Raw genomic sequence first — 17,745 nt, forward strand, 5'->3', positions numbered from 1 at the left:
AACCGCCCATTTCCTGGGCTTAACAGGAAGTTGTTTTCTGATGTCAGCTGCGCTTTTCTTACTTCACAACAACAAAAGATAATTTAACTTATTTATTGAACCTTTTTATAAACAAACAGGCAGGTTGAGCCCCGATTTAACAGGAGTTCAGCGGGACGCCATGTTGTCGGACGCAGGTTGGTGTTACAGCTGCTAACTGCTAACATGCTAAAGTGAAAAGCTGCTGTTTGGTTCATTTAAAGAGCTTAAAATGTCCAAAACTCAGCGCCTGCTCGCTGTTAATGACCCCAGTCAGCTTGTGATCGGTTTTAAACTGTTTATAGCCGCATCTTTAATTAAAACACGCTAATCTGTCGCAGTAAAGGCCTGTCTGCTGCTCTGCTCCATTGTTCCTCTCCGACACATTTCGATGTTGTTGTCTGCAGATTACTCGGGGAACGGCTCCGGTGCTCGCAGAGCCAGGAAACGGAGCTCCGGTGAGTCCTCGGGGGACGGACAGACCCTGCGCTCCTCCGGGAGGCAGAGCACGACCCGGGTGAAGCGCAGCAACAACCCTCCACCTGGACAGGTGAGCTGCAGCGGGAGGGCTGTGTTCATGCCGTAAACGTGTCTGCTTCGATGCTAAACTAACTTCCATTTCATTTCGAAAACTACATGTTTAGATACTCATATTGAAAGAAGAAATATTTGTTTTCATAATTACATATTTGTTAAACGTTCTTAAATATTTTTCCAAATTTACCAATTTACTTCAACCGCAGCTGACAAAAACTCAAGTTAGGCCCATTTGTTAAAAAGAAAAACAAAATAAAACAAAAGTAGTCCATCCATCCATTCAAGCCTCTCTGCTATGATGCAGCTTCTCCCCATCAACAAAGCTCATCGTGAATGCTAAAGCTAGTTAGCATTTCTACCCATGAGGGCGGATAGAACAGTTTTTTCTATAATAATAAGTTGTTTCTCCGCCATTGGAACATTTAGCATCTAGTTCATGAGATTGATTGACAGCGCTGAGACCTTCCTCTTGGTTTTGTGCATTTCTTCAAATGGCAATAGCAGCTCAGGGAGGAGGTGGAGGAGATTATTGATATTACACTGTCACACCATGGTGACAGGTTTAACAAAAAAGCATCTTTTTGTAAAGATGACGTACTGCAGCTTTAAATGCCATTTACATTTACTGATCTTTTATTCTCTCCTCTGGATGCCAGAGTAAAAGGAAAGCCACGGAAACAGAGGAGGAAGATGAGCAGGCTGAGAAGAAGTACAGGAAGTGTGAGAAGGCGGGATGCTCGGCCATCTACCCAGTTTGCTTTGCGAGTGCATCAGACAGGTAGTGGAGCTGAAATAAGGTGAGAGGTCAGTCACTCAGATTGTCTCTAACAGAGGCTTTTCTTTCCTTTTAGGTGTGCAAAAAATGGATACACTTCTCGCTGGTACCACCTGTCATGTGGTGAACATTTTTGCAACGAGTGCTTTGATCACTACTATAGAAGGTAAATCTACCTGCAGCACTCACTGGAAGGATATTATGATACAGCAAATTCAGGGCAGCACTACAAACTATAAGTACTTGGTAACATTTTTGTGTTTTTTCAATGTGTCATTAAACATCCAAAACATTTTTTAAAAATCCAAATTTTCTATTTTTGAATTTAAATTTGGACAAAAAATGTTGGCCAAATTTTTACCATTAATGACTTCTGTTGAGGGGCCAAACAAAACATTTCAAGGGCCACAAATGGCCCAAGAGCCACAGTTTGGACAACCCTGGTATAAGTCTTTCTGTGCAGTCACAAGGACGGCTACGAGACGTTTGCTTCCTGGAGGAAGGTGTGGACTAGTAACGGGAAAAGTGAGCCAAGCCTTAAGGCCTTCATGGCCGACCAGCAGCTGCCGTTCTGGGTGAGCAGCTGAACATTTCCTCCTTCACAACAGGTTTTTTTTTTATCTCATCAGTAACGTTGGTGCATTCCCTTCAGGTTCAGTGCACCAAACCAGACTGCAGGAAGTGGCGCCAGCTGACCAAGGAGATCCAGCTCACCGCCTCCCTGGCAGCAGCCTACCGCTGCGGGATGAAGGTCAACAACGTCAAGGTATAGAGGAGCCACAAAAATCAGAGTCCACCCAGTTTTCGCCGTTTGGTCACCATGGAAACATTGTTTCTGCTCGCAGATTGAAGGACCTGATCAGTGTTCCCAACCAGAGGACTTGGTAAGATGCAGAAATGATTTAAAACCAAAATAACAAATCACAAAGCTTTGTAGCTAACAAAGCATCGCTTCCTGACAAATGAGTGTTCCCGGGTGGTTTTTGTCTCCAGAGGGTTGCAGAGGTGAGCGAGAGCTGGTGGCACTCCATGCTGATCCTGCCTCCGCTGCTGAAGGAAAGCCCGGCCGGCGCGTTCCTCTCGGCGTATTATCCTGACTGCGTGGGGATGAGTCCGTCCGGCTCTCCCTGCAACGTCTCCGTGGCCGAGCTGCGGGCAGAGCCGTGCAGAGCCGTGCAGCCGCAGAGTAAGTTCAGGAGATGGGCCGACGTTCTGGATCGGAGCGAAGCATCATCACCTCTCCTCTCCGTCAGTTCCAGGCCTCTGTCCGTACTTCCAGCCCTTCTACCAGCCCAACGAGTGCGGCAAGGCTCTGTGTGTGCGGCCCGACATGATGGAGCTGGACGAGCTGTACGAGTTTCCAGAGTTTTCCCGGGATCCCACCATGTACCTGGCCTTGAGGAACCTCATCCTGGCCTCCTGGCACAAGAACTGCAAGGTGAGCACCAGGTGGCAGAGTGAGGCTGTGCACCTAAAGGGGCAGTATCACATAAAATCAACTTTTTTGATATTCCCATCATGTTATAATGTTATTGCCTCATCAAAAACATTCCTGCAATGTTGCATTGATTCCTTCATGCATGTTTGAGAAATCCTTTAGTCTCTATGGCAACCATTCAGCTATGCAATACACCTGGGTGGACCTAGCTCTGCCTTCATGGCGCAGCTCCTCCCCCACTCAGCTCCTTCAAACTAGCCAGCAGCAGTTAGCAAACGGCTGGTGGATCTGCTCCTTATAGGAGCCGCTGCTCAGAGCAGCACTGGTAAAAATGTTGTTAAAGGGTTAATTAAAATTCAGATTTTTATGACATCAGAAGGTAACATAGTTACTTGATTGTGTTATAAAATGGCACTCTGTGCCTGGAAAGCACACAATACGACCACATGTTCTCCTTCCAGAAAAACTAAACTGTTTACATTCAAATTAATTTTTATCAGTCGTTCTCCAGCCTCCATTACCAAAAATCTGAATTAGAAGCAGGAAATGATCAAATGTATTTTTCCCTGTTTTTTTCTGAAGGAAGTGCTAACGGCTGAGAAGTGTGCTCAGCACATCATCGTTCGTGGTTTGGTGCGCGTGTGCTGCGTTCAGGAGCTGGACCGGGTTCTCCACTTCATGACCAGGAAGGGCCTGATCAACACCGGCGTTCTGGCAGTCAATCAGCCTCTGCTGCCTGAAAGATACCGCTCTGTGAGAATCTCTGCAACTTCCTGTTGAATCTCTGCGTCTTCCTGTTGAATCTCTGCTTTTTCCTGTTGAATCTCTGCGTCTTCCTGTTGAATCTCTGCATCTTCCTGTTGAATCTCTGCGTCTTCCTGTTGAATCTCTGCGTCTTCCTGTTGAATCTCTGCTTCTTCCTGTTGAATCTCTGCGTCTTCCTGTTGAATCTCTGCGTCTTCCTGTTGAATCTCTGCGTCTTCCTGTTGAATCTCTGCGTCTTCCTGTTGAATCTCTGCGTCTTCCTGTTGAATCTCTGCTTTTTCCTGTTGAATCTCTGCGTCTTCCTGTTGAATCTCTGCATCTTCCTGTTGAATCTCTGCGTCTTCCTGTTGAATCTCTGCTTCTTCCTGTTGAATCTCTGCTTCTTTCTGTTGAATCTCTGCATCTTCCTGTTGAATCTCTGCGTCTTCCTGTTGAATCTCTGCTTCTTCCTGTTGAATCTCTGCGTCTTCCTGTTGAATCTCTGCGTCTTCCTGTTGAATCTCTGCATCTTCCTGTTGAATCTCTGCGTCTTCCTGTTGAATCTCTGCATCTTCCTGTTGAATCGCTGCGTCTTCCTGTTGAATCGCTGCTTTTTCCTGTTGAATCTCTGCGTCTTCCTGTTGAATCTCTGCGTCTTCCTGTTGAATCTCTGCGTCTTCCTGTTGAATCTCTGCGTCTTCCTGTTGAATCTCTGCGTCTTCCTGTTGAATCTCTGCGTCTTCCTGTTGAATCTCTGCGTCTTCCTGTTGAATCGCTGCGTCTTCCTGTTGAATCTCTGCGTCTTCCTGTTGAATCTCTGCGTCTTCCTGTTGAATCTCTGCATCTTCCTGTTGAATCTCTGCTTCTTCCTGTTGAATCTCTGCTTCTTCCTGTTGAATCTCTGCTTCTTCCTGTTGAATCTCTGCTTCTTCCTGTTGAATCTCTGCAACTTCCTGTTGAATCTCTGCGTCTTCCTGTTGAATCTCTGCGTCTTCCTGTTGAATCTCTGCGTCTTCCTGTTGAATCTCTGCAACTTCCTGTTGAATCTCTGCAACTTCCTGTTGAATCTCTGCGTCTTCCTGTTGAATCTCTGCGTCTTCCTGTTGAATCTCTGCTTCTTCCTGTTGAATCTCTGCTTCTTCCTGTTGAATCTCTGCCACTTCCTGTTGAATCTCTGCGTCTTCCTGTTGAATCTCTGCGTCTTCCTGTTGAATCTCTGCCACTTCCTGTTGAATCTCTGCTTCTTCCTGTTGAATCTCTGCGTCTTCCTGTTGAATCTCTGCGTCTTCCTGTTGAATCTCTGCGTCTTCCTGTTGAATCTCTGCGTCTTCCTGTTGAATCTCTGCGTCTTCCTGTTGAATCTCTGCCTCTTCCTGTTGAATCTCTGCCTCTTCCTGTTGAATCTCTGCCTCTTCCTGTTGAATCTCTGCGTCTTCCTGTTGAATCTCTGCGTCTTCCTGTTGAATCTCTGCGTCTTCCTGTTGAATCTCTGCGTCTTCCTGTTGAATCTCTGCGTCTTCCTGTTGAATCTCTGCGTCTTCCTGTTGAATCTCTGCAACTTCCTGTTGAATCTCTGCGTCTTCCTGTTGAATCTCTGCAACTTCCTGTTGAATCTCTGCGTCTTCCTGTTGAATCTCTGCGTCTTCCTGTTGAATCTCTGCTTCTTCCTGTTGAATCTCTGCGTCTTCCTGTTGAATCTCTGCGTCTTCCTGTTGAATCTCTGCGTCTTCCTGTTGAATCTCTGCGTCTTCCTGTTGAATCTCTGCTTCTTCCTGTTGAATCTCTGCTTCTTCCTGTTGAATCTCTGCAACTTCCTGTTGAATCTCTGCTTCTTCCTGTTGAATCTCTGCTTCTTCCTGTTGAATCTCTGCTTCTTCCTGTTGAATCTCTGCTTCTTCCTGTTGAATCTCTGCGTCTTCCTGTTGAATCTCTGCGTCTTCCTGTTGAATCTCTGCGTCTTCCTGTTGAATCTCTGCGTCTTCCTGTTGAATCTCTGCGTCTTCCTGTTGAATCTCTGCGTCTTCCTGTTGAATCTCTGCGTCTTCCTGTTGAATCTCTGCGTCTTCCTGTTGAATCTCTGCTTCTTCCTGTTGAATCTCTGCGTCTTCCTGCTGATAAATCCATCATCCGATCTGGGCTCTTCTCCTCGCAGAAGAAGGTGATCGTCATCGGTGCCGGCGCCGCAGGACTGGCTGCGGCCCGGCAGCTGCAGAACTTTGGCACACAGGTAGAGATCCGGAAACCTCTGAGCTTTTTCTGTCCGATCCTAACACTGTGCTCTAGACTGAAACAATTCATCTTGATTAATCAAAATAATTGTCATTAGCTGGATTATAGACTCAAAAAAGTATTTTTGCTGAAAGAGGAACACATTCAGAGCAGAAATTAAGCCAAAACTGTACAAAAAGTGTATTAGTTTTGTATTTAACATTGAATAAATAAAAACCGTTGTAAATGAGCACAACCCAAAACTCTGGTGGTGTAGTTGTAGTTTCATCCTGTTCAAATTTTGATAAAAAAAATAATTTTCCATTAATCATGTTGCTATAAAATAATTAATTGGTTAATCAAAACTATAATCATCAGCTTTGCACTGTCTTAATGTTCAGAGCTGAGCTTTTCACATGTAAAAAGGTTTCAAGGATTTTTTTGGATGAATCTTTTGCTACAAATGATCAAACATTCATTAATGGAATGTTGTTATTGGATTTTAGGCAATAACCTGTTTATTTTCTTATTTCTAATATTGTATAAAAAAAAAGCTTGAATGGAAAATTTGCATAAAGTGCCATATTTTAGATGATGAATTGATTTATCGTCGGAATAATCAATTAATCAATAACTAACATTGGTTATTAGTTGCAGCTAGGGCTGGACAATAAATCAATAAGGATATTTATCAATAAATAATACGTCTGATAGAATATTCATTATATAGAATGATCACTGTACTCCGATCCAGAACCGCACGGCATTCTGGGAAATGTAGGCAGAGGAAAAGCTTTGTAATCACTATTTACAATAACCTTTAAGAATTTGATGTAATATGAGTTACAACAACATTTAATTTTCCTTCAGGATCAATAAAGTATTTTTGAATTTGAATTTTGCTTCTCACCCTCTATTGGCCAGCTGAGCAAAGTTGGTGCCATCAACTCACTCGCTTTTTGGTTACCTAGCAACAACCTGCGCTTACAAACAGTTTCAAGTCCCCCGCCCTCAACTTTGGTTGCTTAGCAACAACCAGTGGAGTAACTGGTGCAGCAGCAGTTTCAAAGTTTCCCCACCGTTCCTCATAACGGCCTGGAGATAAAACTGTGGATGAAACAGGAAAAGATTGGCTGTGTGTCAGATTTACACATAAATCAAATACATTAAACAAAACCCCCAGAAATTATTGATACCGACTGATATGAAATGCTTATTTCGTGACAGGTTTTTCAGCCGCATCATCCAGCCTTATTGTTTTCCCCTGAATGATCAGTTATGGATAAAATAATCGATAGATTAATCGATAACTTCCCGAATGTTCTGGTATCTAGGTGGTTCTGCTCGAGGCCCGGGACAGAATTGGCGGTCGGGTTTGGGACGACGGCTCTCTGGGCGTCACCGTCGGCCGAGGTGCCCAGATCGTCAACGGCTGCGTGAACAACCCCATCGCTCTGATGTGTGAACAGGTTCTGCTCAAACCGCCGGCACATTCAGCTGCTGTAGCCGCTGCCGCCTCTGGGGGGCGCTGACCATGATGATGATGATGGTGACTCTGCTGCAGATGGGCATCAGGATGCACAAGCTGGGCGAGCGCTGCGACCTCTTCCAGGAGGGCGGGCGAGCCGCCGACCCGGCCATCGACAAGCGCATGGACTTCCACTTCAACGCCATCCTGGACGTGGTTTCAGACTGGAGGAACGACAAGTCGCAGAGCCAGGACTCGCCACTAGGAGGTGCTGTAACTTCTCATCCACACAGCGACCAAAATCTGACTTTTTCATCCAAAAATATCAGATCTTTTCCAATTCCATATTTGGAACTAAATTGTATCTGCAGTCTCAGCAGTCATGTTGAGTTTTTTACATCATTTATGTGAGACTTGCGTCATAATTCTGTTTCTTCAGGTGTTTTGTCTTTGAATCTTTATTTTTACAGATTTATCTTTGTGGCGCAGGTTTTGTTGTTAATATCTAGAAAATAGTTCAGAGGAGAAGGCAGGTATCCGATTGTTTTATTGTCTCCACAGAAAAGGTTCAGGAGATAAAGAAGAACTTCCTGCAGGAGTCTGGGATGCAGTTCAGCAATTTGGAGGAGAAAGTTCTTCAGTTTCACCTCAGCAACCTGGAGTTCGCCTGTGGAAGCACGTTAGACCAGGTGAGTTTCTGCGCTGCACACAAAGCAAAAGAGACAATGATATGGGGACATTCCTAGTGTCTTCTTCTTGTTTCTTTGTAGGTATCGGCCCGATTCTGGGACCACAACGAGTTTTTCGCCCAGTTCTCAGGAGATCACACCCTACTAACGAAGGGTTACTCAGTTTTACTCCACAAACTGGCTGAAGGCCTGGACATCCGCACCAACTGTCCGGTACGCCTGGAAGCATAAACCACTAATTCACTAAACAAGTATCTTAGCTCTACTAACTGCAAACTGCTTAACAGGTTAACAAATTAGCAAAAACAAGCACTAGACTGCTAAATATTTAAAAACTTAGTGAAAGCTGAAAACTTAGTAGTTAACACTAAACCACTAAACAGAAAAATGAACAGTTGTTAATGCTAAGCCACTAAACACAGTAAAAACTAGCTGAAGCTAACGCAAAACTGCTAAACACATGAAAAATTAGCAGAAGCTTATCTGCTAAACATAACGAGTAGAACCTAACACTAAACTGCTAAACACTTTAAAAATTACAGAAGCTAAAGCTAAACAGAAATGAATTGGCAGAAGCTAGCACTAAACTGCTAAGCAAATAAAATAGGTAGTGGAAACTAATGCTAAACTTATAAAAATAGTAGTGGAAGCTACTGTGACAATAGCGCTAAGCTGCTGAGCAAATGAAAAATTAGCTGAAGCTAACGCTAACCATTAAGACATCTGTCTCTTAGTCTGCTTCACATCCTCGTCTCCTTCCAGTTGACGACTGGTGTGAGACTCAGTTTATGATTTTGCTACATATTGTTATTTTAAGTTGTATGAATAGAATGACCAAAGTCTAAAACGTATGATGTGACATAAAGTTCATAAAGTCATGAAAGTGGGGAACATTTTATGGTAATAGTTGGACTAAAGGGCTGGAAAGGGACGGCCATCTTGAAAAATGCATCCTGAAATTCCAGTGACTGATGGGAAAAATGAAAAACATCCGACCTGAATTTTTATTCTTGTATTCACACACAGTTACAGCAACATGTTGCTCTATTAGTGTTGAAATGATTAAAGGTCCCAAGTTTTTCCCACTTCCTGCTGAAGTCTTGTTGTTTTTCCAGGTTCAGGCCATAGACTACTCAGCTGACGCTGTTAAAGTGACCTCCTCTAACGGATCCCACTGGACGGCCCAGAAGGTAGCACGCCTGCTGTGAAACCGGATCGTCTCCATGGCAACACGTCAGGTGTGTTTTAATGTCGACTGTGGTCCTCCAGGTCCTCGTTACGGTCCCGCTGACACTGCTTCAGAAGAACGCCATCCGCTTCAACCCGCCACTTCCTGAACGGAAGCTGAAGGCAATCCACAGTCTGGGAGCGGGAATCATAGAAAAGGTAATCAGTGGAAAGATTTCTGTTCGAGTCCGGAGACGTGCAGCAGGTTTCTTCTGTTGTCAAATGTTTTAAATAAAAACAACCTGCGGAAATATAAAAAGTTATTTTTAAATGATGATTTAATTTGTTGATTAAAGTCGATCCCAAATATGACCTTTAGATACGTATATTAATCCAGAGTTTTACAATGTGTAGCCACCAGGGGGTGCTAAAAACGTTGAAGGGGAAAAATGCAAAAACCGGAAAAATTGATCATTTTATTTTTTTTTTAAATCTTAAAATGTTTCTCAATCATTACCTTCAAAGTATAAGTTGAAATAGCTAATTGAAATATAATTTGCCATGCTCATCTTTCTGATTGGCTGGCAGCTAAACGTATTAAGCTACTCCGTTTCTCCAGCTAGCACACCTGGTGGTTTGGATTCATTTTTTCCTCATCGTCTTAATAAATAAAATCATTTAAAAACTCCTTTTGGTATTTTTACTGCATTTAAGTGCAACAAAAAGCAAAAACAAGTCTCTTGTTGCTATGGTGATTCCCCCCTTTTCTGCTCTCTCTCTTAACCACAGCAAGATTTTAAGCCTGATGTGGAAGTGATGAGGATCAGATCAGAACCTCGTTTTCTTTGGGCAGAAAGGTTCAGATTTCAAATATAAAGGCAGTAAATCTGAGTTTGTTTTGTTTGAATCAACAAGTTTCTGAATATTTAATCAGATCAGAACTGGATGAAGACAAATGTTGAGGAAAATCATGAAACAGAAAGTTAATCCAGTGAAAGATAAAGTCCAACTTTCTGTGAGCTGTTCAATATGTAAACGTTGGTTCTGCTGGACCAAACGGGTTTTTTTATTCCCACACTGGTTTTATTCAAATTACCTTATTTAAGTGGGAATTTTTGACATTTTTCTGAATGTTCTTGAAAGTTTATCTGGACCTACAGTTGTAGGAAACCAGAACATTGAGTTTCTCTGAGCTGTCCGTCTTCGTGTTGAGCGTTTTACTTGTGACCCACTGAGTTTGAGGCCAAACATCTGGCAGGTTTTACGGTTTCTAATCTCAGTAAATTATCCTGCAGATTGCTCTTCAGTTTCCGAACCGGTTCTGGGACTCAAAGATCCAAGGAGCGGATTATTTTGGTCACATCCCGCCGTGTCCAGAGAAGAGGGGCATGTTCAGCGTCTTCTATGACCTCGACCCACAGGTTGGCACTTTACTCACTTTACGCCATTAACTGGGTTTTATTGAACAACTTGACTGAATCGACTTATGGAAACCAGTTTTTTAAAGCTAAAAACTTCAGATGATTTCTGGTTTTATCAAGAAATAATCCCTGATTTTACAGAATAATTATTCCTAAAATTCTCAGTTTCTCTCAGGTTTTGCTAAAATTTTTTATCTGACTGCAGTGAGACTGATGTGAGCGCATATATATATGTAAGCAAACGATAATTTGCAGCATTTAAATCTCACAAACATATTCTGGCATCAACTCTGATAAACTCTTGCTCTCCTGTATGGAAACCCAGGATGACCAAAAAACTTGCAACGTTTGTTGCGTCTCTCACAAACAGAGTACGTGTGAAAAATGTATCAAACCAAGGTCATTATAGTTAACTAAAACTAACAAAATAACGAATACTGAAATTGGGAAAACATTTTCGTTAATTGAAATAAATAAAAACGGTAATTAACGGGCAAAAACTATAAGTGCTACATTGTGCTTTTATAAAACTAAAACATACTGGAGTTATAGATATAATATCCTTCATTTTCATGTTTATGTATCAATTTATTAGCCTTTCATACTGATGTGATTTATTTTTTCACACCCAAGCAGTTTATTCAGCTGTTGACAAATTACAGCACTCCATAATCCTCCTAACGCTGGTCTGCAAAATGGCAACAGCAAAAGTTGGATCCATCCATCCATCCATTTTCTTCCGCTTATCCGGGGTCGGGTCGTGGGGGCAGCAGCTTCAGAAGGGAGGCCCAGACTTCCCTCCCAGCCTCTTCCAGCTCCTCCGGGGGAATCCCAAGGCGTTCCCAGGCCAGCCGAGAGACATAGTCCCTCCAGCGTGTCCTGGGTCTTCCCCGAGGCCTCCTCCCGGTGGGACCTGAACTCCTCACCAGGGAGTCCAGGAGGCATCCTGACCAGATGCCCGAGCCACCTCAACTGGCTCCTCTCGACGTGGAGGAGCAGCGGCTCTACTCTGAGTCCCTCCCGGATGACCAAGCTTCTCACCCTATCTCTAAGGGAGAGCCCAGTCACCCTGCGGAGGAAGCCCATTTCGGCCGCTTGTACCCGTGATCTCGTTCTTTCGGTCATGACCCAAAGCTCATGACCATAGATGAGGGTGGGAACGTAGATCGACCGGTAAATCGAGAGCTTCGCTTTTTGGCTCAGCTCTCTCTTCACCACGACGGACCGGTACAGTGCACGCTTCACGGCAGACGCTGCCCCAATCCGCCTGTCGACCTCCCGCTCCCTTCTTCCCTCATTCGTGAACAAGATCCCCAGATACTTAAACTCCTCCACTTGAGGCAGGACGACCCCCCTGACCCGGAGAAGGCACTCTACCCTTTTCCGGCTCAAGACCATGGCCTCGGATTTGGAGGCACTGGGCCTCATCCCGGCCGCTTCACACTCGGCCGCGAACCGCTCCAGTGAGAGCTGCAGATCACGTTCCGATGAAGCCAACAGGACCACATCATCCGCAAAAAGCAGAGATGTGATCCTAAGGCCACCAAAACGGATCCCCTCAACACCTCGGCTGCACCTAGAAATTCTGTCCATAAAAGTAATGAACAGAATCTGTGACAAAGGGCAGCCTTGGCGGAGTCCAACTCTCACCGGAAACGAGCCCAACTTACTGCCGGCAATGCGGACCAGACTCTGACACCGGTCATACAGGGACCTGACAGCCCGTATCAAAGGGCCCGGTACCCCATACTCCCGGAGAACCCCCCACAGGGCCCCCCGAGGGACACGGTCGAACGCCTTCTCCAAGTCCACAAAACACATGTAGACTGGTTGGGTGAACTCCCATGCACCCTCCAGGACCCTGCTGAGGGTGTAGAGCTGGTCCAGTGTTCCACGACCAGGACGAAAACCACACTGCTCTTCCTGAATCTGAGGTTCGACTATCCGACGGACCCTCCTCTCCAGGATCCCTGAATAGACCTTACATGGGAGGCTTAAGAGTGTGATCCCCTTGTAATTGGTGCACACCCTCCGGTCCCCCTTTTTAAACAGGGGGACCACCACCCCAGTCTACCAATCCAGGGGAACTGCCCCCGATGTCCATGCGATATTGCAGTGTCGCGTGAGCCAACACAACCCTGCAACATCCAGAGCCTTAAGGAACTCCGGGCGGTTACAGCTCCATCTCACAGGGGACTCCGCCAGACGTTCCCAGCAGACACTCGCTACACGTTTGGGCCTGCCAGGTCTGACCGGCTTCCTCCCCCAGGACCACTAGGTAGTGGTCAGTGGACAGCTCCGCACCTCTCTTCACCCGAGTGTCCAAGACATACGGCTGCAGATCCGATGAAACGATGACAAAATCGATCATCAAACTGCGGCTTAGGATGTCCTGGTGCCAAGTGCACATATGGACGCCCTTATGCCTGAACATGGTGTTCGTGATCGACAATCCATGACGAGAACAGAAGTCCAACAACAGAACACCACTCGAGTTCAGATCGGGGGGGCCGTTCCTCTCAACCACGCCCCTCCAGGTCTCACTGTCATTGCCCATGTGAGCGTTGAAGTCCATCCATCCATCCATTTTCTTGCACCCTTGTCCCTTAGTGGGGTTGGGATGGAGATGGTGCCCATCTCCAGCTAACGTTTCGGGCGAGAGGCGGGGTCACCCTGGACAGGTCGCCAGTCTGTCGCAGGGCAACACAGAGACACACAGGACAAACAACCATGCACACACACACACCTAGGGGCAATTTGGAGAGGCCAATTAACCTGACAGTCATGTTTTTGGACTGTGGGAGGAAACCGGAGTACCCGGAGAAAACCCACGCATGCACAGGGAGAACATGCAAACTCCATGCAGAAAGACCGGGGCCGGGAATCGAACCCAGAACCTTCTTGCTGCAAGGCAACAGCTCTACCAACTGCGCCACTGTGCAGCCCAGCGTTGAAGTCCCCCAGTAGAACAAGGGAGTCCCCAGGAGAGGCACTCTCCAGTACCCCCTCAAGGACTCCAAAAAGGGTGGGTAATCTGAACTGTTGTTAGGCCCGTAAGCACAAACAACAGTCAGAACCCGTCCCCCCACCCGTAGGCGGAGGGAAGCTACCCTCTCGTTCACCGGGGTAAACCCCAACGTACAGGCGCAGAGATGGGGGGCAACAAGTATGCTCACTCCTGCCCGGCGTCTCTCACTGTGGGCAACTCCAGAGTGGAAGTACGTCCTGCTCCTCTCAAGGAGACTGGTTCCAGAACCAGAGCAATGCTTCGAGGTGAGGCCAACTATTTCTAGCCGGAACCTCTCAGCCTCGCACACTAGCTCTGGTTCCTTCCGCACCAGAGAGGTGACGTTCCACGTCCCAAGAGCCAGCTTCTGCAGCCGAGGATCAGACCGCCAGGGTCCCCTCCCTCGGCTACTGCCCGTTACACACTGCACCCGACCCCTTTGGCCCCTCGGACAGGTGGTGAGCCCATTGGAAGGGGGACCCACGTCTCCTCTTCCGGCCACCAGGCGCTCGCCATTGTGCCCCACCTCAAGGCCTGGCTCCAGAGTGGGGCCCCGGTGACCCGCGTCCAGGCGAAGGAACGCTAGATCCAAGGTTGTTGTGCATCATAAGGGGTCTTCGGGCTGCGCTTTGTCTGGTTCCTCACCTAGGACCTGTCTGCCTTGGGTGACCCTTCCAGGGGCATAAAGCCCCAGACAGCATAGCTCCTAGGATCATTGGACACTCAAACCCCTCCACCACGATAAGGTGGCAGCCCGAGGAGAGCAAAAGTTGGATAAAACCCCAAAGTCAGTTGGTTGTTCTACAATAGTTAATACATTTTTTTTGAAAATCGTATCTTCTGTTGAGTATTGTGATTACACAAAGTATTCCATCTCACTGGGTTTGACCTTTTTGAATTCTGCACCTAAAAATTAACCAAAGTATGAAAAGACTGCAATTAGCTCATAAAAACAAAGTAATATTTAACTAACAACTAATAAAACTTAGCAAACACACTCTAAAAACCAACTGAAGTAGACAAACAAAAAGTCACAAACTAAATGAAACTATAATAAAAAACTAAAAACCATTATAAAACCTGGTGCAAGCAATTTTGTTCATAATTTGAAGTCAAGTCGTTTAACATCAATGAAAAAGAAACGATCACAACCAGCAACTCGGAATACTGCCCCTAGTGGCAGAAATTACAAAACGTCAAGACTGAAGAAAAACGAAAGTATAATTCAGTTTAATTTTGAAGCATAGAAAAATTTTTGCTTTCTGCATTTCGGGTGGTAAGTCAACACTTCCTGAGCTACAATGAGAATACGAGAGCTTGAGACTCTGCAGTTATTTAATCTGTTAAAACTGTTTTTGTGTTTTTGGTGACGACCAGGGGAAACAGGCTGTGCTGATGTCCATCATGTCTGGTGACGCGATTTCTGCCGTCAGGGACCTGGAGGACTCTGAGGTGGTCGACGAGTGCATGAAGGTCCTGCGAGAGCTTTTCACAGAGCAGGTATCGACCTTCGGCAAGCACAGCAGGAGGTCTGGACTTTGACTAGACCATCACAACAGATTAGTTGTGTTGTTTGGGGTCGTTGTCCTGTGATGACCCAGTTTGCACCAAGGCAGATGTCTCTGGAACAATTTGTTCTGCAGAGGAGATCAGCGTCCACTCAGTGGCTGCAAGGTGTAGAATAAGCCCAGATCACCATCCCTCCACCACCGTGCTGCACAGCTGGTCCAGAGGACGTTGTCCCAGTATTCCTGTCCTTCATCCAGGTTCAGCTCTGCTAGGCTCAGTTTGGCGGCCATCTTGTTTCTAGAGAGAAAAGGCTTTCTGATTCAAACCTTTCTAGCAGTTATGCTGGTTCAGAGTCACGACCTTTGACCTGTAGCCTGCTAACTGATTCCTGCAGAGTGTGAGATGGAGCTCTGGGTTTCTGGTCATTTCTCTGAGTTTCATGTTCTGACCTCTGACCTTAGGCTGAATCTGCTGGAAATTCAGCAGATTCCCAGCAGAGTCTGCTGAATTTCTTTTATATTAATCTGTACATTTTTTGATTACTATTTGTTTTTGTCTTGGGAATAATCTTGCTCTCTGGAGAATGATGAACTTCAGATGGTTTGAGGATGACCTTTAACCTCTGCCAGGTTGATGGCCAGCAGCAGCTGTTTCTCTGAAGTCATTGCTGTTTTCTTACCGTCTTTGTGTTTAAACACACGTTTGTTTCAGCGCAGCGACTAAAACTGCTTCTTTTATGGGAATCAGACGGACTTTATCTCCTTTACTGCACCTGGATGTCACTTGTTACCATTTTTTTACAGGAAGTTCCTGATCCGCTGAATTATTTTGTGACACGTTGGAGCAAAGATGTGTGGGCCCAGATGTCATACAGCTTCGTGAAGACAGGGGGCAGCGGAGAGGCTTACGACATCCTGGCAGAAGACGTGCAGGGAAAAGTTTTCTTTGCAGGCGAGGTAATGCTGCTTCCCTCAAAATGTTTGTTTTTACTCTCGTTGGCAGAACTTTATCGATTATAATTTACACTTTTTTATTGATTTTGATCATTTTTATGTATAAATGATGTGAAGCTCTGACTTAAATGCAATAAGAAACCTAAATTATTATGGTGCTAATTAGCAACACCAGGCACTTAAGGAATGAAACAAACTTTTTAATCCTAAATACATTAAATCCCATTGCTGTATAATCCCAACAGCTTCCAGCCTGAAATCAGTTTACCGTTACACCATGCGTCGCCCCTTTGCCCAGTTTTAGCTTAAATTTAAGAGGTCATTTTGACCAAAAGGATGCCTGATAGGTATTTTCCTAGAACCTACATAAAAGAACCACAGACAACGTATATGAATTTTATGACAAAGCTTCTGCAGAAGGAGAAAAAACTCTGTCAGCTCCTCCGAGCTGTTCACAGAGCGTTCTCTAGATCTTTTGGGTAGAGCTTGCCTTTTATTTTCAAACTTCAAAGAGGGAGGATAGGCAAGATAGATAGCAGACAAAAAACAGCAAAGGTCGTAAAACATTTTACCTAAACACAGCAAAGGTCGTAAAACAATTTACCTAAACAAAGCAATCTGATTTACGGCCTGAGCCCGGTTCAAATCTTGGTCAAACTGTTTCACCTGAAGATGAACAGGCAACTGTGACCCCCAGGTCAGTTAATACACACACTAAAGAAGAGAACATTTTAAACTGCTCTAACATTAATATGAACTAAAGTAACAACAAAATGATAATACCAAAAAATCTCTAACAATGCCCAATCATGCATTTTTATACTAGAGTCACCGAAGAAGCTACAATCCAAAGACAACCTGCATAATTGTTATAGGAAAGGAACATCTAAAGATTAATCCCAGAAGCGCAGGAATTTAAACCCGTTTGCCACATTTCTTCTTCTCTTCAGGCCACAAACCGACACTTCCCTCAGACGGTGACCGGAGCCTACCTCAGCGGCGTCAGAGAGGCCAGCAAGATGGCCGCCGTGTGACCGGACCGCCACACCGCTCTCTGAAGCACCAGCACCAACTCGAACCCCGTACTCACTGTGACAGCCGTCTCTGCTGCCGGTTCCGGTTCCGGTCCGGATCTGCAGCTCATGTCCACCAGAGAAATGCTGTTTATTTATGTCATTTGATGCAAACTGCAGCTCTGTGTATATTCATTAGAAACGCAATGAACAATGATACTGAAATGTGGGTGAACTCTCAGGCGACCCATCATCACTGAACAGATTATTCAAAGTTTTCCCAGTTGTAGAAATTTCTGATCTGTAGTTTTTCTAGTCGATGTTTAAATATGAATTGTAGATTTAGTCAGAGTGATTCTTCCGCAGCACTTTTGATTTAAAACGGTAAGTTTCTTACCGAGTGGACCTCAGCATTCAGAATACAACAGACTCTTCTGTTTCTTTCTCAGGGATCTTATCAGGAAGTGCTGACCCTAAAACATCAGACGGTTTTCAATATGTGGGCATAAAAACGACGGAAATCCTTCCTGAAAAGTGACGTTCCTGAGATTTGGAGAAGTTCCTCGCTTTCTCGCGATTAACTGTGACTAACGAGGATTCATGTGACTTCATGTCCTGTTTGTCTTGTTTGTGTAATAAACCGAGCTACAAACTGCCACAAAGATCAGCTCTACTCCTGCTGTAACATTTAAATCATCCTTTCAATTATAAGATGGAAACATACTTGAGTCACTGATTTTAAAACCTTAACTAATCAATACAAAATAGTCGCGTTTTGCCATCAATCTGATAGTAATT

General features: G+C 45.1%; 1 protein-coding gene across 1 annotated transcript; it reads left to right on the forward strand.

The window, feature by feature from the left end:
• The first annotated feature begins 9 nt into the window (after positions 1–9).
• kdm1b (lysine demethylase 1B) lies at positions 10–17,609 on the forward strand. The gene is made up of 21 exons (XM_081612113.1): positions 10–176; positions 426–568; positions 1,212–1,333; positions 1,407–1,496; positions 1,794–1,905; positions 1,983–2,096; positions 2,176–2,214; positions 2,324–2,516; positions 2,584–2,768; positions 3,351–3,521; positions 5,665–5,739; positions 7,055–7,189; positions 7,285–7,456; positions 7,750–7,877; positions 7,959–8,090; positions 8,993–9,067; positions 9,147–9,263; positions 10,340–10,465; positions 14,850–14,972; positions 15,785–15,937; positions 16,885–17,609. The coding sequence occupies exons 1-21, from the start codon at positions 161–163 to the stop codon at positions 16,966–16,968; spliced, it is 2,505 nt and encodes an 834-aa protein (XP_081468239.1). The 5' UTR covers positions 10–160; the 3' UTR covers positions 16,969–17,609.
• The last annotated feature ends 136 nt before the right edge of the window (positions 17,610–17,745 follow it).

The sequence above is a fragment of the Poecilia reticulata genome, chromosome 11, assembly GCF_904066995.2.
Source record: "Poecilia reticulata chromosome 11, P_reticulata-male-v2, whole genome shotgun sequence".
Taxonomy (NCBI): domain Eukaryota; kingdom Metazoa; phylum Chordata; class Actinopteri; order Cyprinodontiformes; family Poeciliidae; genus Poecilia; species Poecilia reticulata.

Excerpts from the sequence above, each read along its gene's own strand:
- kdm1b (XM_081612113.1), top strand. Across the intron at positions 2,769-3,350 it reads CCTGGCACAAGAACTGCAAG|GAAGTGCTAACGGCTGAGAA; the intron begins GTGAGCACCAGG and ends TTTTTTCTGAAG. Across the intron at positions 14,973-15,784 it reads GAGAGCTTTTCACAGAGCAG|GAAGTTCCTGATCCGCTGAA; the intron begins GTATCGACCTTC and ends ATTTTTTTACAG.